The 24,972-nt window shown below is 33.6% G+C and overlaps 2 protein-coding genes across 10 annotated transcripts in view; one reads left to right on the forward strand and one right to left on the reverse strand.

Annotated features, from left to right (window-relative positions):
* ABCB1 (ATP binding cassette subfamily B member 1) overlaps positions 1 to 20,099 on the reverse strand; it is a 220,063-nt gene extending 199,964 nt beyond the window's left edge. Inside the window, exon 1 of the mRNA XM_050785269.1 lies at positions 19,854 to 20,099. The gene's annotated coding sequence lies outside the window, so the exon portion shown is untranslated. The remainder of the gene's footprint in view (positions 1 to 19,853) is intronic.
* RUNDC3B (RUN domain containing 3B) overlaps positions 1 to 24,972 on the forward strand; it is a 180,518-nt gene that overhangs the window by 63,815 nt on the left and 91,731 nt on the right. For 5 of the 9 annotated variants that reach the window (XM_050785282.1, XM_050785283.1, XM_050785285.1 and 2 more), the window contains 2 exons: positions 7,965 to 8,098; positions 17,247 to 17,332. In XM_050785282.1, coding sequence (XP_050641239.1) covers positions 7,965 to 8,098; positions 17,247 to 17,332 — 220 coding nt within the window. Of the gene's footprint in view, positions 1 to 1,434; positions 1,564 to 7,964; positions 8,099 to 17,246; positions 17,333 to 24,972 lie in introns of all 9 variants that reach the window. The other 4 variants (XM_050785280.1, XM_050785281.1, XM_050785284.1 and 1 more) reach the window with 2 other exon arrangements.

The raw sequence follows: 24,972 nt of genomic DNA on the forward strand, positions 1-24,972 counted from the left end.
CAAAAACCCTATAAATTGAGTTTCGAGATATTTTCAGTAATTGTTTCTCACCGTATATGAGGGATTGGTTAAGAAATGCCATAAATCTGGTCATGATATGTTTATTTGGTACATTTTTTGTAGTAAAATTTCTTTCAGTCAGATTTTCATGGAAATTGTTTTTACTTTGATAAGTTTTTAAATCTATAAATCACAAATAATATAGAGAACTTTGTTTTAGGCCAGAGATAGTAAATATGGTTTAAACATTAGGAATTGATGTTATTTGCAATGAAAAGCATGCTATTCTGATATACATTTCAATGTTGAGAAATTTCATTTTTGTTTGTTGTAGTTATAGCAAGAACATTATGTTCTAATATAAGCTTTAGCGTACCAAGTTAAAGATCCTTTTGGATATGTTTTTCCAAATTTAATATTTGTTTAAAATGTTATGGAAGTAAGAGAATAGAGTGAATGGCAGATGCGTAGATGTGGCACAACTGTATGTACCTCCTTCCTTTCATTTTTCACGTCACATTACTAGCTATATGTGTTTGTCTTGTATTGGTTTTATAAAGGATCTAAGTGTTTGGAAAGGTGTGGGACCATTTGCTATTGGAGATTTCAGTGTTTGACTGTGAGAGAAGGAAATGTTATTTTTCGGGACTGTTATTTCAGAAATTTGGCTTTGGAGTTTTCCGATATTATTATACTAGCAATTTCCAAAAAATACAGCAAAAATTTCTAGTACTTTTCCAGTTGGTGATTTGTTAAACAAGAATTGGAAGCTGTAACAAATAAAACAGTGTTTTTGATAGAGTAGGCATTTAGTCAACGTTGGTTAAACTGACCAACATTTTATATAATATCTAAGTGCTGCTCTCATACAGGGAAGAAAACATAAAAGTTTTAACAATTCTTAGGCAAAAAAAAGAATGGCTACATTTCAAAATGTATTTGTTTATAACTTTTAGAAAAGTTAACATTAAAAAATGTGTATTTATTTTTAAAGTTGGAAATTTTCTGAGCCATATTGTCCCAAAGTGAGTGATTTTTTTCTTAACCAATCTTATAAGTTCTGAGGTGCATAGCCAGCAAGTTCAGTCAAGCCGTTGCTCATCTTTGAGGTCTATTATACTGATTAGTTTATTATATCTGAGAAAGAATGATAGAGGTAAAAGTAAACAGGGAACAATTTCTGCTCACATATTTCTATGACTTACGGACACCTTAGCCTCTCCAATACAGTAATCTACAAGGAACTAGCTTCGTTTAGGTGCCAAGTGTAACTCATATTTATCTTAACAGTTCATTTATTTAGTAGGTAAAAGTAGTGGTTACTGCTTCAAAATTATATGTAGCCATCTTAGTTGGGCTATTCAGTTTGGAATTGTAAACATGATGGCAGGTTTCTTAAATATCTGTGTGTTGTTGTTGTTATTTTTTTTAAAGAGATTTCCCAAAGTTGCAGATGGCTGGCTCATCTCCAAATACCTCTTCAAGGTACTCTATGCTGGTGATGTCTCCCGCCACTGAGCTGCACGGGAGCATGGAATTGACTTTCGGGGGAGGGCTGTATCAGTTAAGTGATCTTTTTTAGTACATTGCATGGGTTTTGTGAAGCTTCCTTTTTTGTGTGTTTTTGTTTTTTTAAATCCAGAGGGCACAAGTATGCTTATGCTAAATTTTAAAATTAAAATCTTGTAAATCCACACAATATAATAACCTATTTACTTTTTAAGTGCTGTATAATAATAAATATTATATATGTAGTAGAAGCTAAGGGAAGCTGTATGAATATTCCAGTCTCAGTAAAACACAGATGTGGCACTGTAAATAATAACTGCTTTTTCATTCTTGAACCATTAGTGGGAATGTATTTCTTAGTTTCCTTTCTCCCAGGTAGAATGCATACCTTTACTTACTTATTCAAAACTTTTTTTAATTGAGTTTCTTCTATATGCAAAACACTGCTGGACCTCTGTACTTATGATCTAGCTTTCTATATTTTTTGTTTGGAAAAGCAATATAGTCATTATTTTTAAATAGTAGAACAAAGGAAAAAAAGTAAAAAACAAATGTCATTTCCTTAATTTTCATTCCCACAATTAATCCTTTCAAGCAATTCTGTTTTATGTTCTGTACCTATAGTCTTAATCACTACTGACACGCATTATACTTGATTTCTTCAGGGGTACACATTTATGTGTAGCTCTCTGTGTGGACTTCAGCCGTCATGTACAATTTCATTCCACCAGTACTTTAAGCCTTATGTTAATAATGCTGGTGGAAGGAAAAAAACAAAACGTTTGTTCTCCATTTCAGAGACAGTAAAATTACTGGGATAAAAAAGTCTATTAAATTGATTCAATATTCAGATTTTTGCTGAACCTGGTCATCTTAATCTTTCTGTTTTGGAAAATTGAGAGTTGACTAATTGTTATGGTAGAGACACATACTTTAGATTTTTGTATAGGTTTGTGATAAATTCCTTACTAGTGAGCTAGACATTACATTGTCAATACCAAAGGAAAATAGTTACATTTTGTAGATGAGTAACTGATTCATAGTGCCTAAATGATATACTTGAAGTGTCCTGTAAGTAGCATGTAGAACTAGCAATGTAAGTACAATTCAGTATCTAATGTAGATTCTGACTTCCTCAGATTCAATTTAAAGTGTAACTAATTATTTTTAAGTACTTATAATTGTTCTATTTTTTAGAACATTAATTGAGATTTTTAGTTAGAAAATGGATCAGTGTCATAATTTTACCTTCAAAGCTGGATGTTCTAATAAATATAAACCTCAACTAATAATAGTACTTCTTTAAAGGAAAAGTTTCTGACCTTTTATAGAAATGGAAATTTTCTCTGTTTGATAAAATAGTGGATAATATTAAACTGGCTTTTATAAATTAGCAGTAAGAAACTTGGGATTGCTGCTACAAAGTTTAAAGTGAGAAGTCCACAAGTTTTTTAAAGGAACCAATTTTCTTTAAATATCTGAAAGCTTTTTCAGTGACATCAGAGTGGTTTATTAAAATGTGGTAGGACTATCTTGTCTTTTGTTGATTGTCTAGACGAATAGCAGCTCAAAGGTAATAGTCTTTAATATTGTCAAGTAGGTGATATATTTTAACTCTAACAGAACTTTCATTTGTGAAATCAGTTTTTCATTCACTGTTTACATAGCTAAGCACTATTACTAAAGGTGGGGAAATAAGTCACTTAAGAGATTCATTTATGTTTTTATTATATTGTGAAAAGATGATGTGTCAGCTACTGCTTAGTAGAGAACCACTTTAGAAAATTTAATTTCTGTTCTTAGAAGGTCTTATTCTGGCCATAAAATAAGACACAAACAGAACACAGACGTATTTCAAAGTGTAAATTGATAACTCACTTCAAGAGTATAGAAGAGTAATTTTAGAGTAACATTGGACCCTAGAGATGACAGGAAATTTTTGGGTCCTGAAGATGAGGCAATTTAGTTGGAAACATAATCACATAGCTGGTCAGTAACAGATTGTCTTTTAGTCTAGCAAACTTTTCACCATTTGTTTCTGTGCCTAAAGATGAATAGAGTTGGATTGATGGGATGGGAATACATTTTTGAAAGCTTGTTTAACTTTTTCATTGGTAAAATGTTAACTTCCAAGAACACTTATAATTGAAAGCATGTCGTATACGTCTATTCATTGAGAACTTTAAAAAGAGAATTGTTATTGACAGCATATCTCGTCTTTGGAATAACATTTCTTCAAGATACAGAGTAGTCAGTTTCTTGCTATATGATTGTCTTTTGTGATTACTTTTAAAGGAAGTCAAAGTATTTGGGGAGTGGTATTACTTCAATATTTATTTTTAAAGGCATGAGTAGCTTATAACTTTGTTTTTTAATTTTCCTGTTAAATACAGATTATAGACTTTTACTAGCAGTTAATCTGTATTTACATAAAAGTGATGTTCAAATAATATAACAGATAACTCATTGAACACATCTGTTATATTGAACTAAATTAAACCCTTTCTGTAGCTGCAGAAATTATTTAATTATTTAGGTGAAATCCTAGGAAATACAGACAATTTACATGAAAGCTTGTTTGGAGGTTCTAGCAAGATAATTTACCTTCTCTTGAAGAATATCTTTCTGAATGTGAAAAATTCAGTGTCTTGAATTAAGAGCTTCACTTTGGAAGTGATGCACATGGAAAAGGAAGGATACCAGAATCAAGCCAAGTCATCCTCACATCTAATGTGTAGAGCAGATAAACGTGTTATGAAGATCTTGCCGGTTGACTTATGGCCCTGCAAGTCATGATGATATGCAATCCTGTTAATTGCTTAGTTTCTCAGTTTGTAATCTGGGAAGTCTTTTCATTATCTTTTGGGTAAAAGTCCTTGTAGATAGTGTGCCCTACCTATAGCAGGAGTTCCAAGGATTGAGTGCCCACTCCTTCTCTGTTTAACCTAACTCTAGTTTTCTAGTTTCTCTGTCTCTGTTTTCTCTCCTCCAAAACAGGGCTTTTTTTTTTAAATACTCTTTGGTTTTCAACAGCTCTACTTTGAAACATCCTACAAATTATTTTCTTCAGGCATCTGAAACTAAAGAGAAGGTTTAAAATAACATTGCAGAAAAGCAAACCATGCCCTATGCCAAAGTCCTGGACCCTTGTACATTTCCTTAAAAAGGAAAGTCTTCTTGTTCATGGGCAACCTATGCTTTATCTTTCTCCGTGGTTACCTATCCGGATTACCACTATAGGTGGTTGCCATTGGCTAATAAAATGTTGTATTTTCCCTTGCCTATTTCTCTGACTTCTCTTTCCCATATTGTCTTTTTAGAGAGACTTAAACTCGCCACAGAATCTTGGTGATACTCCTCCCTTAATATTCTTTCCAGTGTGTAGTACTTCATTACTTGAAAGTCTGGCAGCTGTAGCTCTCATTTTGAAATTATAGAATGATCCCAAATAATAGAAGGCAAGGAAAATGAGTTGAAGTTAGAAACATTTGAGGAAGTAACTTTGCAATGGTTGATAATGGGAGTAAAGTTGGATTAGGGAGTAAATTTGGAAGATTTCTCTAGATTCCAAAGCAAGTAATGTGAAGAATTTAACTTTGCATCTCATTCCTACTTCATTTCATGATGCAAGGAGAGCTTGGTCCCTGTAACTACTTGTGTGATTACAGTAATAACAATAGTAATAATTAACACTTATTTTGAATTTAGTATGCACTAGACTCTTTGCTACTTGCTGCACATACATGATCTCATCTAATCCTTACAACAGTACTATCCAGTAGGTACTATTATTATTTTCAATTTACAGAAGAGGCCCAGACTCGTAGAGTGAACCTAAGTCATTTTTTCAAGATCCTGTAGCTAGAAAGTGATCTAGTTCAGGTCCACCTGACTCAAAGCCCATGTTCTTAACCACCAGTCACCCTGCTTCCCCTCCAAATGGCTAACAAATTGATGACATGAAAAGTGTCCTAGAGACAAACTATATTGAGGTATTATACCGGGAAATTTTTAGTTAAAAGAAGAAAGGGAGCAGAAGAAAGTGATGGAGAGAGATTAAGAGGGAGAAATCTGTAGATTTCTATTTGTAAGTAGCAAAATTTTATTTTATTTATTATTTATTTATTTATTTTTTTGAGATGGAGTCTCACTCTGTCATCCAGGCTGGGGTGCAGTGGCGCGATCTCAGCTAACTGCAAGCTCCACCTCCCGGGTTCATGCCATTCTCCTGCCTCAGCCTCCCGAGTAGCTGGGACTACAGGCGCCCGCCACCACACCTGGCTAATTTTTTTGTATTTTTAGTAGAGAGGGGGTTTCACCATGTTAGCCAGGATGGTCTTGATCTCCTGACCTCACCGTCCGCCAGCCTCGGCCTCCCAAAGTGCTGGGATTACAGGCGTGAGCCACCACGCCCAGCCGCAAAATTTTATTTTTAAAGAGGCATTGAATTATATGGTTATTTGAATAAAGATTTATGGATGCATTTGTTTTTATTTATATAAAGAAAAATATATTTGTGCAAAATATTTGATGTTTGTAATCATGCAAACACTAGCAGACTGTTACCAAAACTATTGCTATAAAAAGATACTAATTGGATTTTTTTAAATTAATTTTTTGTGTTCATTGCAATTAAGATTATCTGTGTTGTGCTGATTTATCAACTTAATTTTTCAGCAAATATTTATTGAGTGCCTACTGTGAGCCAAGCAAGCACTGTGTCAAGTGTTAGAGATTGATCTAAAATAAGAAAAAATTCCTGTCTTAGTGATCTTACCGCCTAGTATGTGAAATAATCAAGTAAAGAAATAATCTTGAGGAGAAGTAAGCACAGGGTGCTGTGCCAACAGAGGGACTAGCTGTTGGGATCATGCATGGGTTTCTGGAAGAGGAGGCCTTTAAAACGCCCTAAATAATGAATAGAAGTTATCTATCATGACTTTTAGGATTTCTGTTGGTTGATTAATAATAAGTACATCACTAGAAATACTAGAGGGAGATTTTTAAAAATTCAAATGGCTACGTCTTCCCCTAAAGATTTTGATTATTCAGTTTGTGGGGAGGCTGGACATGAGTATTTTTAAAAAGTAGTCCAGTTATACTAATGTTCTGCCATGGTTTGGAACCACTCAGATACTATCTCAGACATTGGTCCTAAAATGGTGCTTTCTGACAAGAACACTTCTTGATGTTGCTACAGAGAAGTAATTACTGAGGAAGGGAGAATTTAAAATACATTATTAATTCATGATGATAAGAGAACTTATTTCAAAATATAAAAGCAAATCTTTCTACATGAAGATTAAACAACTTTCCTAGGGAAGACTAGTCATTCTAGACAACTAAAGAAAGTATTAAGATGTCTCTCATATTCCACTTAAAAATACTGAGTGTAGAAAATGTTTCCTGTGAACCTAATATTCGGAGTCCTGCATAGAATTTTTTTTTGACAGAATCCTGCTCTGTTAAAACCCAGGCTGTAGTGCAGTGGCTCAATCTCAGCTCATTATAACCTCCACCTCTCGGGTTCAAGTGATCCTTCTGCCTCAGCCTCTCTCAAGTAGCTGGGATTACGGGCACGCACCACCACGCCCAGCTCGTTTTTGTAGTTTTAGTAGAGATGGGGTTTCACCAGGTTGGCCAGGCTGGCCTCGAACTCCTGGCCTCAGGTGATCCACCCACTTTGGCTTTCCAAAGTGCTGGGATTACAGGCGTGAGTCACCATGCCTAACCTACGTAGAAATATTAATACTAATATAACCTATGCACAATAGAACATTTGGTCATGAACGGATACATAGTTAGCCAAATCTGAAAGGTTACAAGTTTTTCATGAGTTCTTAACTGGAAGAGAGCAAACAAATGACAGTTAAAGGGGAGCTTTATAGATGAGAATGGTTGGGTAGGTGGTTATGCATTATTAGTGAATATAGGATGCTAATTGATTTTATTTATTTATAAAGCAAACCACACATTGTATACCCTTTTTGAAGTATCGTTAATGAAGAGGAGAAAAGAATTATGGTGGTGGATTTTTTTTTTTCTGTTTTTCTAAGTAGAGAAAGGTTTAGAATTCAACTGGTGACATTTATTAATGCTTAACTAGAAGTGCAGGAAGGTTTCCTGTGTGCTGTTTAAATGACTGTATTAGATACTAGGATGTTAAATGGCAAGATATTTCTAGTATCTAGTCCCTTTCATTTAGTTTGGTTTTATTGTTGACAAACTGTGATCCAGACTCATTAAGTAAATTAAGTAAATTTTCCAAAGCAACACCACTAGTTAAAGATAGAATAGGACTAGATTTGAGGCTTTTTAACACTTAGATTGGTGGTGCCCTTGCCATTATAGCCTACTGTATTACCTTTATTTTTCAGAATTTTATTGTTCTTGCATTTTCAAGTCTAGTTTTATTTTACTTTTTAAAATTTTGTATCATAATTTGTCTCCTGAAGGTCAAGTAACCTGGTTTGGTTATGAAAGTCCTCGTAGTTTCTGGGACTATATCAGAGTGGCTTGCCGGAAAGTTTCACAGAATTGTATCTGCAGCATTGAAAATATGGAAAATGTCAGTTCTTCTAGAGCTAAGGTAAGACATTGGTCAGAGGCTCATTTCTATTTTTTTTTTTTTCATTGCATGTATTTGGAATAGCAGGAAGGTGTGAAGCTACTTATTATGAATTTCCTTTTCTTAAGAAGCATAATAAAATACTTCCTGTTCTGTGATGTTTCTACATTTCTTGAATTATCTAAACTAGTGGCTCTCAAATAATGTTCAGCAGAACCCTGAAGATGTCCAAGACCCTTTCTTGAATGGGTACATAATGACAAAAGTATTTTATATAATATCAACATGTTATTTGCCTTTTCCCTTTTCACTGTGTTGACATTTGCACTGCCAATACAGACACAGTGGTGGATAAAACTGTTGGAACCTTAGCACGAATTAATGCAGTGACATCAAACTGTGCAAGCAGTCTTGAGTTCTTCCCCACCATGCAGTCAGTATTTTCTTTTAAAGATGGTTTCAACTTAAGAATGACCATGATGGAAACATTAATTCTTATAAATCTCAACTTTGAGGATCTGTCTTTTTATTATCCTGAGTAATAAAATGGGAAGTATGCATAAAGCATTTCTGCAACGTACTGAAATATGATGGTTGCTTCAAGAATGACACTTGTATAATTCTTTGAATTGTGAGCTGAACTAGATATTTTTAAATGTAATATGATTTTACTGAAAAGAAAAACTTATAAACCATAATTTTTTGGACTTAGGCATTTGGCAGATATTTTCTCAAAAAAAAAAAAAAAAAAAAGAAGAAGAAAGAAGTGAGCCTATTACTTCAAGGAAACAGCTGACAGTATTTGTTGCCAATGGTGAAATTAAAGCTTTTAAGTAAAAACTAGAATTTTAGAAACTTATATTCACCATCTTAAGCTTCATAGCTTCCCAATTTAGAAAAGCTTTTTTAAAACATTGATGTTGATATCAACAAATTTATTTTTAAATTATTTAATGAACTGTGTCAACATTGGATAGAACTGCATAACTTGTGTTTTCCAAATGATCAATTCATGAAATTACAAAATCATGTATGGGTAAAAAGATCAATTCAAAGTGCAAGGTAGGTCAGTAGATTTAATTTACTAGTATGAAAAAGTCACTAATATGATTACAGAAATTTATCACTTAGTGAATTTTGATCTAGAACAAAAGATAATATCTATACTTATCTGAAAAGACTATTAAAAGATTCCCTTTCCAACCATATATCTGTGTGAAGCTAGATTTTCTTCATATACTTCAACGAAAACAGCACATTGTAACAGATGGAATGCAGAAGCAGATATCTAATTCTCTTGTATTATGCCAGACGCTAAAGAGATTAGGAAAAAAATGTAAAACAGAGATACTTTTCTCACTAATATTTTTGCCTGGAAAAAATAGTTACTTTTCATAAAAATATGTTATTTATGTTAACATGTAATGGGTTTATTGTTATGTTTTGTTTTATATTTTATTTTATTTTATTTTTTACAGACAGGGTCTTGCTCTGTTGCCTATGTTGGAGTGCAGTGGTACTATCACAGCTCACTGCAGGCTAGAGCCCCTAGGCTCAAGTGATCCTCCGACCTCAGCTTGCTGAGTAGCTGGGACTACAGGTGCATGCCACCATGCCTGGCAAATTTTTAAAATTTTTTCTAAAGATAATGTCTTTCTTTGTTGCCCAGGCTGGTCTAAGAACTCCTGGCTTTGAGCAGTCTTTCTGCTGCAGCCTACCAAAGTGCTGGATTACAGGCATGGGTCACCATGACCGACTTGTTATTTTTGAATTACCTAATATTTAAGTTTCAAGTTTTGACTTGTGATACAGTAAATTTGGTAGATATATCCTACATAAAACTTCTTTGGGGTCCTCAGTAACTTTTAAGATTGTAAAATGTCTGAACTATTAAGTCAAACAGATTGAACATCCCAAAACTGAAAATGTGAAATCTGAAATGATCTCAAAACTAAAACTTTTTGAACACCACCATGATGTTCAAAGAAAATGCTAAACGGAGCATTTAATGCAAATATTCCAAAATCAAAAAAAACTCAGAATCTGAAATACTCTTGTCCCAAGCATTTTTGAAAAAATATACTTAACCTGTATCAGCTTTTTGTATTTATTTTTATTGAATTGTCAGAGTAGCTTTACTATTTTGACATTTATAAATTACAGAATGAAAGATTAAGTAGAAGATAAATATTGAAAATTGATATTTACAGTTTTAAGATGAAGACATCATTATTTCAAAATTATAGAATTATAAATTATATATCTATGTAATAAGCTAAAGTATAATAATTATCTTTCCAAAGTATAGTTTCCAAGTTTTTTGTTCTTGCATCCTTTTTTATTTAGGATTTTTTTTTTCTCTTGGAAAATGTTTGTTCAGCAAAATTGATGAAGATATGTTCGAATTAAATATTTTGTAAGCACGAACTGAGTATATGTTTTAAAAACCAAAATCTATAATGTTTAAATGTGGTGACATAATTAGAAACACAGGTAAAACATTTTTAGCTCCTTAATATGAAAGTATATTTTTGGATACAGTTAATAGCTATGATTTTTGTCACCTTTTTGAGACTATAACTATAAAGTTCACTTGCTAAAGCCACTGCTCCTTCCTGCCAGTCTTCAACCAAGGGGTTGTAGCAACAAGGAACTTCCTGCTTCAATATCTTTCAACTCTCTTAGGCTGGATCAGTTTTCTTCTCTGTCTCACATGTTTTTAAACCAGTACACTTCTTCATTTGTAAAATAATTATAGTTAGATTTTCTTTTTTTAATTAAATTTTTCCTTCAGATATTTAAATCCTATTTTTATTACATATTAACAGATGTCTTTTTTGTCCCAACTATTGTCCTTTGACGTGTTTCCTCAAACTACTGAATTTTTAATTAATTTATTTTTAATTTTTGAACTACAGATTTTTAAAATATGCAATGTGAATTCCCCTTTGCATCTTAGTTGAGTTTTATCAGTTTTCCTTTTTTTTTTTTTTTTTTTTTTGAGACAGAGTCTTGCTCTGTCTCCCAGGCTGAAGTGCAATGGCACGATCTCAGCTCACTGCAACCTCTACCTCCCGGGCTCAAGCAATTCTCCTGCCTCAACCTCCCAAGTAGCTGGGACTACAGGCATGTGCCACCACACGTGGCTAATTTTTGTAATTTTGGTAGAGATGGGGTTTCACCATATTGGCCAGGCTGATCTCAAACTCCAGAGTTCAAGTAATCTGTCCACCTCGGCCTCGCAAAGTGCTGGGATTATAGGCGTGAGCCACAGCACCCAGTCTCAGTTTTCCTTTATGTTTTCTTTATGACTTAAGAATTGTATCTAGGTTTCTTTTTGCTAAGGTTTAGGCTAAGGTTAAACATTAGCTGTAATTTGAATGAATCAAATCTATAAGAAGTATTCTAGATGCTACATAAACGTTCTCAGTTTCAAATCAAAAGTAGGAGAGAGGAACATAACAGTATATTCTAAACCCTTTCAATAGAGGGAAGGATATATTTATAAAACTAGCATATCCCAAAATACAAAAAGTAATTAAGAAGTTAACAAACATTAGAAATGTAGCATTTGGACCTGGGTGGAAGAAAGAAACCCAAACCCTAGCTGACCAACTTTCTTAACAAGGCTCTTGGAACTAATCCCTGCACAGCAAAATGTTATTCAGCAGAGAGTTAATATTTATTCTGTGAAGTGTTGGTATTGAGTATCAAAACACCACAGAACAATCGTGTTCCAAATCCAGCATTTATATCTTTATTTTGCTCAGGCCTCAAACAGATTCCATTTAGTGGGGAAAGATAATTCTTTGAGTTGCCTGGTTATACTGGGAAGAGTCTGTGGAGGAAGAGGAGGAAGACAAGCTCTTTGTCTTTATTAATTGCAATGAAAAGAGCAGTTTATTTAATCTACTCAGTAAGTCACATCTGTCATGTGTCTGGATTGAAGAATTAAACAGATGCCTCAGATGGCAGGCTTATTGAGGCTTAGAGTTGCAGTCTTGAATGACTACTAGCATAGTGTCATTTTACCTTGACACATGTGAAAAGATATTTCAGAACTGAAACACAACTAAATTTGCCTGGTGAACAATATACAGCTCAGTACACTTGTATCACAATTCTATCGTGATTATCTGTCCTGGTACCACTTAGATTCGTATCGTAGAAGCTTGTCACCATAGACAATCTCATACTTTTGTCTAGGTTAAGATCGGGGGCCAGGTGTGGTGGCTCACGCCTGTAATCCCAGCACTTTGGGAGGCCAAGGCAGGTGGATCACCTGAGGTCAGCAGTTCAAGACCAGCCTGGCCAGCATGGTAAAACCCTATCTCTACTTAAAATATGAAAAATTAGCCAGGAGTGGTAGCGCATGCCTGTAATCCCAGCTACTCTGGAGGCTGAGGCAGGAGAATCGCTTGAACTCGGGAGGCAAAGGTTGCAGTGAGCGGAGATCATGCTATTGCACTGCAACCTGGGCAACAGAGTGAGACTCCATCTAAAACAACAACAACAACAACAACAACAACAATGAAATGCTAACCATTCCCTTTCTCTGCTAAGTCTGTGACTAGTTTAGCCTATTTCATAAGACTTAAACATAGCCTAAAAATAGAATAAAACATTTGAGTTGAGGATCATGTTTGTAATCTTTGTATCTCCAATACATTTGCAGCTATTTTGGCAGTCAGTCAGAGTACTAGAAAATCTCCTCACACAATTTAGGGGACTATTTTTAGGCCTTTTTTTGCATTAATCTTCTTAATTTTCCTTACTCCAAAGATATAGTCTTTCAGGGGCCTCAAGTAAAAACCTGGAGTGTTTACAGTTGCCTTTCACCTTGTTTGCCCTTGAACTCTAACCTCTGTCTCTCCAGAACTAGACTGTGAAATCGTCAATCAGCTGTTTTACCTCTTCCCTGCTGCTTTCAGCTTTGTTTAGGGGACTTTGCTTTGAGCTACAGATGACTTAAGTTGGCAACGACCCCATAGGAAAACTGCATGCACAACTCCAGGCACATTTGTCTGCAGTTCAGTGGCAGTTCCAAGCTCCAACTTCTGTTTATCTGCCCAGGGAAATAAAAATCCCCACCTCCACGGCTTTCTGTTTAGTCTCTATACCTAGGATGTGAATAGACAAATAACTTTAGGCTAAAGCCAAGATGGATGTGCGGCTCAGCTCATGTAACATCCATCTCTCCAGGACTGTGGCCACTCAAGTTCTCATGCCTTGGTTGCTCTCTTATATCTTAAATTTGTTACTTCACTTATTTTATTCAACTTTTATAGTTGTTCTCAGCAGTAGGTCCCTCTGATACAAGATACTCTGTTATCACTGGAACCTGATCGTTTTCTTACCTCTGGGATCAACTCTGTTTTAGACTCCAATTACACCCTTCTAAATAAATTCTCTGCTTCTACTCCTCCCTTCAATTTATTATCCCTTCAGCACCAAGTTGATCTTATAAAATGCAAATCAGATTACAGTATTCTATCAATTAAAAAAACTCTCAAGTAGCTCCCCCACTGCACTGAGAATAACATCTGAACTTTTAATCATGGCCATATCTTGTATTCTGCACCTTGCTTACCGTGCTCAATATTTGCACAGCAAATTTGTTGGATGGAAGGATGCATGGATATATGGATGGCTGATGTGACTAGCATGTTCAGAAAGTGGTCTAATTCAACAACAGAAGGAATGTACAAGATAAGCAACCAGAAACCTAAGAAAGCCAAATCTAGCTAAAAACAAGAACTGCTATTAAATCTACTCTGGAGAAAGGTAGCCTCAGAGTTGCTGTAAAGTTTCATATAGAATATCCAGTATACAGTAAAAAATCATCAGGCACATCAAGAAACAAGATTGAATGACTGTAATCAAGAAAAATAAAAAAGACAATTGAAACAAACCTATGGGTGATAGAGATTATGGACTTCTAAGCAATTATAATAGGTTCAAGAAAATGGAAATATGAATATTATGAGAAAATTGAAATACATAAAATTACTAGATTATTGGAATATGTTAAAATTCGAAGGCCAGGTGTGATGGCTCACACCTGTAATCCCAGCACTTTGGGAGGCCAAGGTGAGCAGACCAGTTGAGCTCAGGATTTCTAGACCAGTCTTGGCAACATGGTGAAACCCAGTCTATATAAAAAATACAAAAATTAGCCAGGTGTGGTGGCACACACCGGTAGCCCCAGATACTTGGGAGGCTGAGGTGGGAGGATCACTTCAGTGAGCTGAGATCGCACCACTGCACTCCAGCCTGGGTGACAGAGCAAGACCCTGTCTCAAAAAAAAAAAAAAAAAAAAAAAAAAGAAAGAAAAGAAAAACAAGACAAAACAAAAAAACAGATAAAACTACAAAATATACAGTCACACACACAGAGGAGTTATACTAAATTGACCATTTTCTGAGCCATAATTTATCTCAGTGAATTTCAGAGTATTGAAATTTTATAAAGTATGTTCTCTAACCACAGTGGAATTAAGCTAGAATCAAAAATAAACAAGGAAATAATAACAAGAAAATGTCTATATGAGTGAAACTGAGGAGAACTTCTAAGTAATCCATGGATGAAAAAATAAATCACCGTTGAAATTGAAAAATATTTGGAAAGTACTGATAATGAAAATACAACATATAAAAAAAAACTTGTGCTTAGAGGAATAGGCTTAAATAGGCTTTTGTGTATTTTATAAAAGAATAGAAACTGGAAATTGGTGATCAAAAGTTTCATCTCAAGAAGCTGTGAAAAAAGATATACATTAAAGTCAAAGTAGAAGGAAAGAAATAACAGTAAAAATTCAATAAAATTGAAACAAATATGTAAGAAAATCAACCAAACTAAAAGTGTTTTTAAAAAGATTAATGCAATTTATAAGCTTCTAGCAAGACTATTCAAGAAGATCAAAAGATAATATAAATTACCAATATGAGGAATGAAGAAGAGGCCAAGTGTGTATATCTCACAGACATTAAAAATCCTAAAAAAGGATATTACGAATAACTTCACATCTATTATATAAATTTGAAAATTTAGAAGAAATGGGAAATTTCTTTTAAAAAATTACTCACCAAAACTAACACAAAAAGCATAGAAATATCTGAGTATCTAATATTTGCTAAAGCAATGTAATCTATAGTTAAAAATCATCCCATTGCAAACCCATTTTTAAATTGTTTTCTTCTTACGGGTTTTTAAAAATTCATTGTATTTTATGGATAAGAGTTGTCTGTCAGATATTTATAATTTAATTTTAATTTTCCTACTCTGTGCTTTTTTTTTCTTTTTTTTTTTTTTTAACTCTCTTAAATGCTAACAACTCATTCCCTGAAACAGGAAAGAAGGTGGAGTGTATAGGTATTAACATAATTAGGCTGGTCAGTTTGGTGGTAGTAAAATGAATTTCTTCTAATTGTGTCTGTTTTTCATTTGTGCATAAAGTAGGGATAGTGTTGTAACCTAACTCACATAATTATTGGGAGAATTACTTATCTTCTTAATGTATATAAAGCTCTTAAAACAGGCTTAGCACATATTAATTACATTTTTAAGTGCTGACTACTTTTACTTATTTATTTTTTCATAAACCTTCATTTTATGGATCACTATTATCAACTGAAAAGGTCTAAATTCCGTAATCTAGTTTTTAAGTTGTTCTACTTCTTGGCCCAAACAATCTTTATAAGTCTGTTTATCTTCTGTGCTAGTGGAAGTTCCTTTGTTAAAGAAAAGAAACCGTTAAAATTAGTGCAACTTATCCTTACAATATAACAGAATTCCATACACATTCAAATGCAGGAAACTAAATACAGCCCAGTTTTGTGTGGATTGAAATTAATAAATCAGGAAGGAAGATTTTCCCTACATTTCTTATCTAGTAACAGCATAGACTCCTGTGCTGAATTTTCTCTGGAGAGCAATTTTCCTGACTTCATTGGTGAAATTGTAACCTTTTGATTCAAGACACCACTATTAGTTTCTGTGTCTTTTAGATGAAATTTCAAGAGAGAATTTTGAGACTACTGGCCAGCCGGTAGCTTGCCTCTTCCTTCCTCTGTTCCAATCAACCACAGCTAAGCTAAAAGGGATGTTGAGCTTGATAGGTAAATTGACTTGCATGCTAACCACACGCGTATCATTCATTTTCTTCCCAGTAGTAGTACTGCTGCTTCTGGCCTGCATTCTACCACTGCCTAGATTGACTCCTTTGTGACTTTTCCTATCCCAGAGTTTGCTGAATTCACTACACTTGTAGACGTTTCTAGAGTATGTTTTTTTTCCCTTTCTGGCAGTTGACAATCATGTATATTGATTAGTGTCACCTTTATACTGCCATTGCAGTGTTTTGATTTTCTATATATTCAGTCTTCATGAAGTTTTTAAGAGATTTGTGAAAGAGTTGAGTGAAAATGAAAATAATTGAATTATAAAATTCTTACTACAAATATGATCTCTTATATTCTTTAGTTCTAAATAGAAAGTCCATAAGAAAATTAATTACATTTAATAAGAATTGTCTGTTTCTGTGATTCTGTGCTAGAATATGCTGGCTTCTGTTTTTTGTTGTTTGTTTTTCTAGTTTAAATATTTGGTAATAGCTTTTAGAATTCTCTGGGGACACCAAATTCAATAACTCATGATTTGGATTCATGATAAATCATGAAATTTGGATTTTATTACTAGTTGTATAAAACTTCCCACTGGAAGGACAGGATTGAAAATTTTCTTAAATAAGTGATGTTAAGACTGATTATCTTTATTAGTGAGAGAGAACTCTGTTTTTCATGATTTATGAGAGGGCTCATTTTAATTAGTTTGTTGATTTGGGGTATTGAAGTAGAGAGCTATATCATTACATTATGTAATTCAAAAGAATTCTCTAACCCAAGTAGCTCAGCATTAATGTTCTGTCCCTTCAGAGGATAGGAAGTTAGTTTGACATGCTGTACCCTACCTATTCAGAAAAACAAAATATATACTCTAGATAATCAAAATTTATCTATTTTTATCTACTTAAATATTTTTCTTAGTCGTTATCAAATGTATATTTTGAATGGCTGTTTTTACATATTAAAATACTTTTATTTTTGATGGCACAGTGACAAAATATTTTTTTAATTTTTTTTATATTTGATTCTTTTTTCTTCCTTTTAGGGTAGAGCCTGGATCAGAGTAGCACTCATGGAAAAACATTTATCTGAATACATCTCTACAGCTCTGAGAGACTTCAAAACAACCAGGTTTAAAAGTCCTTTTAATTTTCTAATATATATTTGAAAGAATCACCTAAAGACTTGAAAATCAGAATAGGATGAAGAATCATTTTCTAAAATCTTCAACCGTTTTATTTCCTCCTTTTGTTACTACTCAGATAAATCCACTGTCTTCTTAGGAAAATGTAATTTGTCAACTAAACATACGTCTACCTTTCTGTAAAAAGATACACATTATACCTGGAATATCCTTTTTCTAAATCATTTCTGATTCGTACTCTTTCAACTCTTGAAGCTTCATTCTCTCCATAGACTGTTCCCTGATGGATTTGAAGATTTAACTATGAAATTTCAATAGCATCTTTTTTATTTTCACCACCACAGTGTTTCCTTATTTTTTTGCTTGTAAAGAATAGAAATTGGCCGGGCGAGAGGCTCACACCTATAATCCCAGCACTTTGGGAGGCCGAGGCTGGCAGATCACTGGAGGTCTGGAGTTCAAGACCAGCCTGACCAACATGGAGAAACCCCATCTCTACTAAAAATGCAAAATTAGCCAGGCATGGTGGTACATGCCTGTAATCCCAGCTACTCGGGAGGCTGAGGCAGGAGAATAGCTTGAACCCAGGAGGCAGAGGTTGTGGTGAGCCGAGATTGTGCCATTGCATCCCAGCCTGGGCAACAAGAGAGAAACTCTGTCTCAAAAAAAAAAAAAAAAAAAAAGAATATAATTAATAATTTAATTCATATGTATAATTAATTTTTGCTTATCTTTTTAGGACAATCTAAATCATTGTTTTTCTTAGATTGTATAAAGATGACATCCTGTGCCATGTGAAAAATAGGACTTTGTTAATATTTTATGATGATAGAAAAAGGTACATATTAGGACAACAGTCATTCCTAATTAGCACTCAACTACTAATCTTTATTTGTTGCTGTTGAAGAAGCCACTTTTCTCCATATCAAAAGTATTTGTAAATGAAAAGGTTTAATAATTTTAATAACTTAGACATAAACTGTTCAATGTAGTAGCCACCAACACATGCCATATATAAATTTAAATTAATTAATATTACAGAAAATTACGAATTTAATTTCTCAAGTGCTGTATCACATTTCAGATGTCCCATGGCCACATGTAGCTTATGGTTACCCAATTGGACAGATTTAGAGTGTTTTCCTCATCACAGAAGGTTCTGTTGGGCGGAGCTGCCTGAGATATTTCTAAATTATCATTCTTTTCTCTACCTCATTAATCATATTTCTGAAAGAAGAGAAAATAATTACAACTATAAACTAGTTTTGATAGAAAAAAATAAGCACAAAGAAATCATATCTCTGAGATCTTAAATTCCATATCCTAATGCAGGGTTTGACATTCTGGATTTTGAGAAAATCTGGGCATTTATTATGACACATTCTTTCAACTAACTAGCTGGTACTAATTAAGTATCTTTATTTAGTTGCCTCTATTTTTTGTGGTAATATAATAGTAAACTTTTAATTTTGAGATACAAAAAATATAATTGTCACTATTGTAAGTTTGACCAGGATAGAAAGACTTTTAGCTAAAAGTAATATTTGCATAAAGTAAATCTGATGTATACTTATTTAACTTCTTTTCAAGCAACGTGACACTTGAGATATTTCTAAAGATAAACAGTGAGATGATGATAAACCCTTAGACATTTGAAATGAACTTTATAAAATGAAACATTTGTTTACCATAACTAAGTTTCATTATGAAACTTAAGCATTGAGGATACTAAGGCTTTGAAAATGAAAACAAAGAATAGTATCAGAATCTAGTAGCTCAAATCTAAAAATCCTATGTTAATTAAATCAAAATCTAGTTTGCATAGTAATCATTTCCTATGCAATTACAATATTGAATCAAAGTTATGATAGTCTTTTCCAAATAGAAATTAAATAATTAATAATCTCTAAATTGTTAGTCTTCTTTCTTAGTTTAAATGATTGGGTGGGGTAGAAATAATTCTTGAATAGATTATTTTTAGAACAAGTAGTTTAAATATTTAAAGGAAATGCTTTCTGCCTTGTTCTTACGTGTTAACCATGCTTTTTCATAGAAAGGAAATGATTCAGCTCTAAAAAAGTACATGAAGTAAAAATATTCTTGTAACAATACATAAACATACAGTCTTCAAACAGAAACATGGCTTAGCGTACAATGTTCATATATACGTGTCTAATACATAGATATATGCACACGTGCATATAATATTTACACATATACATTTATTGAATAGTAGGATTTAAATGTGAATATAATGGCTTTGTAACTCTCAAAGGAAGTAAGTAGGGAGTTATTTCAGAATTTTTATCTTACAAGTTAACTAAACAATGTGGAAAAAAATCTTATTTTTCTCCCTCTATTTACACTATCTTTTTTTTTACTGAGATGAAACCAAAGAAATTTCTTAATTCTAATTAAATTTGATTGCAAACTTCTAGTCAAGACAAGTATATTCATAAGATTAGATTTGTAAAATACAAACAATTAGAAAGAGTATTTGTGCCTTACCTTTTATCTGGATGCTTCCTGAAGTAAGTACTCCTAGAAGAATGAGAAATGATCTCTAATCTTTAGGAATCTAGAGAATATCTGAATAAAGTAGATTTCTTCATGTTCTACTCTTCACAGGTAAAGAGTAGTGATAGCCTTTAAAATAGTAATACAAATGTTTATCCCAGTACCAGAGGAGGAGCTTCATGAACTAAGGCAGGCAGGCTTGAAAGCACTAATCAGTGAAAACCCAAGGATAAGTTTGGGTGGAGGAAGGGTGGGAGTAGAGATAAAATAAATTTTGAGTACATGACTGTGGCTCCAAAGCATTGAAGAAATATGTGTGATCTTTTTGCTAAGGTGTAGGATGTCTTAATGAGCAGTTGTAAAAACAAACAAAAACCTTGAAGAGTTACATGGCTTAGGGGTTGGAGTATAATTGGAAAATAGCCAGAGTTGAGAAGTTGGCAGAGTGAAGATTAGAATCTAAGCTAAAAAAAAAAAAAAAAAGTAGGTTTTTTTTTTTGGTAGGTTACTGGGAAGACCTTCAAATGAGAACTGACATAAAAACTGAATTAATTTGTTCAAATTTTTAATTTCTCTTTACCCACAGACTAAAAAATAATTAGTACATTTAAATTAAAAATACCATATGCTATTTCAAACACAATTGAAAATGTAACAAGAATTTGAAGTAATAAATATGGAAAATATAAAGATAAATTAGCTTTATGGAAATTCATTTGTTTGCAATTATATCACAGTATTTAATTTATAATGAAAAAGTTGTCTTCAAAAGAAATATTAATTTTCACAATGTTTTAGCACAAATCGAAGGAAGCAGTAAAGTATAAAATAAAACTTTGTAAATTATTGAACTGTCACAAAGAGAAATATGAGATGACAAACACTTTTCTCAATTACAGAAAAGTAAACAGAATAGTGATAAGTAACCAAAATCTTTTAAGAGTTAAGAATGCATTTTGGAATCTGAGTATGTATTAAAGTTTTACATTATTAAGATAGAAGATAAATTGAACATAATAAAAATTAAAACTTTGTGTTTCAGAGGACACCATGAAGAAGGCGAAAAGATGACAAACAGAATAGGAGACAGTTTTTACAGATCATAATCTGATAAGGCAGCGGTCCCTAACCTTTTTGGCAGCAGGGACTGGTTTTGTGGAAGACAGTGTTTCCACGGACCGTGGTGGCAGGGAATGGTTTCAGGATGAAACTGTTCCACCCCTGATCATCAGGCATTACTTAGAATATCATAAGGCGCATGCAACCTAGATCCTTCACACGTGCAGTTCACAGTAGGGTTCTTAGTCCTGTGAGAATCTAATGCCTAAGTGAAGGAGCCAGAGCTCAGGTGATAATGTTCACTGGCCCACCACTTACCTCCTGCCCTGCAGCTCCAGTTCCTAACAGGCCATGGACAGGTTCTGGTTCATGGCCCAGGGGTTGGGGACCCCTGTGATAAGGGTTTTGTATCTACAATGTATATAAAGAACTTTTACAACTCAGTAATAAAAAGACAACTTATTTAAAAATGGGCAATGAATCTGAATAGACACTTCTCCAAAGGGGGTATACAGATGGCTAATAAACACTAAAATATTGTTCGACATCATTAGCCATCAGGGAAATGCAAAACCACAATGAAATAACACTGCATACAAACTAGGATGGTTATGTTCAAAAGATCACTTAATAAATTTTGGTGAGGATTTTGAAAAACTGAATCTTCCATACATTGCTGGGGGGAAAAGAAAATTGTGCACTCACTTTGAAAAGCAGCCTGGCAATTTTTCAAAAGGTTAAACATAGAGTTACCATATGACCCAGCACATGACTCCTAGGTGCATGTGTGTCTGTATCCATGTAGCAGAATATTATTCAGGCATAAAAAGAAATGAAGTACTGATCCATGCTGCCACATGGATGTACCTTGAAAACCTGCTAAGCTTAGCAAAGAAGCCAGTCATAAAACACCAGATAGTGTATGATTCCCCTCTTCCTTTAGTTATCAACTTTCTGTCTCCTCATCCTCAATCTCTTTACTACTGCTGGATCAATCCCACCCTTATAGAACATATACTGGTACCTCCTACCTTAAAAAGAAAAAGATTCTCCATTGAACCTGTAATTCCCCTCTGCCAATGCTAATTTCACGATTCCACTTCATCACCAGACTTCTGCAGATCACTTCTTCACACTGCCATCATTTTCTTACTTTAGAGTCATTCTCTTATCCACTTTTCTCTGGCTTCTGCCCCTCATCACTCCACCAAGAATTTTTAAAAGAATACCAGTTGCTAATAATCTACAAACTACCCAATGTAATGGATATTCCTCTGTCCACATTGTACTCCATCTCCCAGCTACTCCCAGTAGAATTTGACTACTTCATCATTCTTGAAAAAAATCTCTGCACCTTTAAATTATACAACATTCCATGGCTTTTCCTTAATTGCTCTCTTTTTCTGTCATCTTTTCCACTTAACAACATCTGACTGTTCATATTCTCTGGGCTCAGTCCTGCATTTTCTGCTTTTTTTTCCTCTGTTCATTTTTCTCTCTATTCTCTCTTCCTGGAGTTTCATCCATTCCCCTGACTTGAAATACCATCCATATGACCATGATACCACATTTAAACCTCTAGCTAGATAGTTCAGATATACTGATTTTTTTTTCCCTGTAATTGTGTTCACCCCTTCTTAGCAAATGGTATCACTGCCTACCTACATAATTGATTAAGGGAGAATCTAAAAATCATACCTGGTTCCTCTTTCTCCCTCATTCCCTGTAATTAATCCATAAGCAAGTCTTACTGATCCTACCTCCAAATCTATTTTGAATCTATTTATTTACCTTTATCTCCACGGCTCTTATGCTCATCTAGACCTCTTTTATCTGTTGTCTAAGGCTCACCTGTTGGCCTCCTGACCTTCCAGTTTGCCCGCATTTAGTAGCCATCTAGCTTCCAGCTGATCTTAAAAATAAAAGAGATTATGTCAACTCCCACTTAAAACATTGAAATGATTTCTTATTACATTAGCCAGAAGGCCCTGTGGCTGTCATGTTTCCTGGAGTCAGATCCTGGTTTCTCTACTCTAGCTGTGTCTATCTTGGACAAGTTGCTTAATCTCTCTGGAGAATAATATGTAGCGGCAAAGTTAAGAAGATGATTCATGTAAAGTTATTACTATGCCTGCCACTCAATAAGTGTTCATTATTGTTATTAATGTTCTGTGGCCTACAGATCCTTGTGTGATCGGACTTATGTGGGCTAAGGTATCAGGTTAAACACTTGAGAATGCCTTACTTAATGACTCTTTCCAAAGTTGGGCTTTCCTTCCCTTTGTCTCTACCTCAGCAACCTGTTTATTTACTTTATATTTATCATCATCTGTAATTATCTTTTTCTTTTGTTTCTTGCTTTTCTGTTCCCCTAGACTATATGCTCCATAGAGAGGATCTAAATCTAACTTATTTACCATTGTAACTATAGTACCTAGCACAGTTCTTGTCACATAAAAGGAACTTAATATATAATATATATTTATTGATTAAAATAATTACTGAATCTCACATTCTTGGCAAGACCTTTGGAGGTTGACTTTTTCATCAGTTTTTCATTTTAATTAAATTTGACTTTGAATATAACATCTATTTATAATGCAAGGATCTGTGTTATATGTCATGAGGAAGAATTTTCTTATATCCCCTTTTAGTAGTCTCTTATATTAAATTGGGGGAAGAGAACAAGCATGCCAATAATGAATTTTCTTTGGTTTATAACACAAGCTTTCTCATATTTTAATACTGTGTTTTCAAATACGTAGAATAACTTTTGACTCCCACAAAAGGAAAATTTGAAGCATAACATTAGATAGTATCAACATAATTTATATTTATTATTCACCTTGGATCCCATCCAAAGGATATTTGTTATTGAACTACTTACAATTCTTTAAAATATTCCTACAGAGTGGACAGTAAGGTGGCATTATAGGAATATATTTCAATTAGAGTTAAATTATATATGGTAAAAGAAAAACATATTCTTATAAAGGCATTATTTTAAATACTTTTCTAGTTACTAATGTTTTTCTAATCAACATATAAATACTTGGAAAGGGTGGTATACCTAATAAGATCAGGAAATTTTTTTCCCAGATCACAGTAGTATCAAATAGTTGCTTGTAATTTTTCCTCACTTCTGAAATATAAAAGTATATTTAAAGGTATAGTCTCTAATATATAAATCTTTAATTGGAAGTTTCATATGTATTTTTTACTTTGGTACTTTCAACATTTATAATATATTGAAATTAAGCAGTACAGTGTTTTGGTTAGATTCTTCTCATTTATACATATACATATATATTTATTTTATATATATATATATATATTTTTTTTTTTTTTTTTTTTTTTTTTTTTTTTTTTTGAGAAAGGGTTTTGCTCTATCACCCAGGCTGGAGTGCAGTGGGGCCATCTCAACTCGCTTCAACCTCTGCTTTCTTGACTCAAGCAATCCTCCGACCTCAACCTCCCAAGTAGCTGGGACTGCAGGCATGTACCACCATGTCCGGCTAATTTTTTTGTATTTTTTGTATAGATGGGGTTTCACCATGTTGCCCAGGCTGATCTCTAACTCCTGGGCTCAAAGGATCTGCCTGTTAAGGCTCCAAAAGTGCTGCGATTACAGGCATTAGCCACCAGGCCTGGCATAAAAATTTTCTTTAGAACAAAAAATACTTTTAACTAAAAAAAGGGAATTTTTAGTATATACCTTACTATTATTGGATTAGTCATCTCAGGCTTTACTCATGGCTCATTTGTTGTATGACCTTGGTTATATAAGCAAAGTTTAATGTTCCAATTTTTCAATGAGGTAAAATGAAAAGGTTGAAATTTTACAATCTTTTGGAATCTTTGAAAGTATTGACCACAGGAATCATATTTTTAGTCAAATTATTGATATATTAGTTTGCATAAGAGAATAATTTTTCAAGACAGCTTCTACCTCTTTCATACACGTGAATGAAGTTTTTGATTAAATGGTAAAAATATCTTCTCGGATCAATTCAGTTTTCTAAATACTGAATTACTTTAAAATATATTATCT

This window comes from Macaca thibetana, chromosome 3, assembly GCF_024542745.1.
Source record: "Macaca thibetana thibetana isolate TM-01 chromosome 3, ASM2454274v1, whole genome shotgun sequence".
Classification (NCBI taxonomy): domain Eukaryota; kingdom Metazoa; phylum Chordata; class Mammalia; order Primates; family Cercopithecidae; genus Macaca; species Macaca thibetana.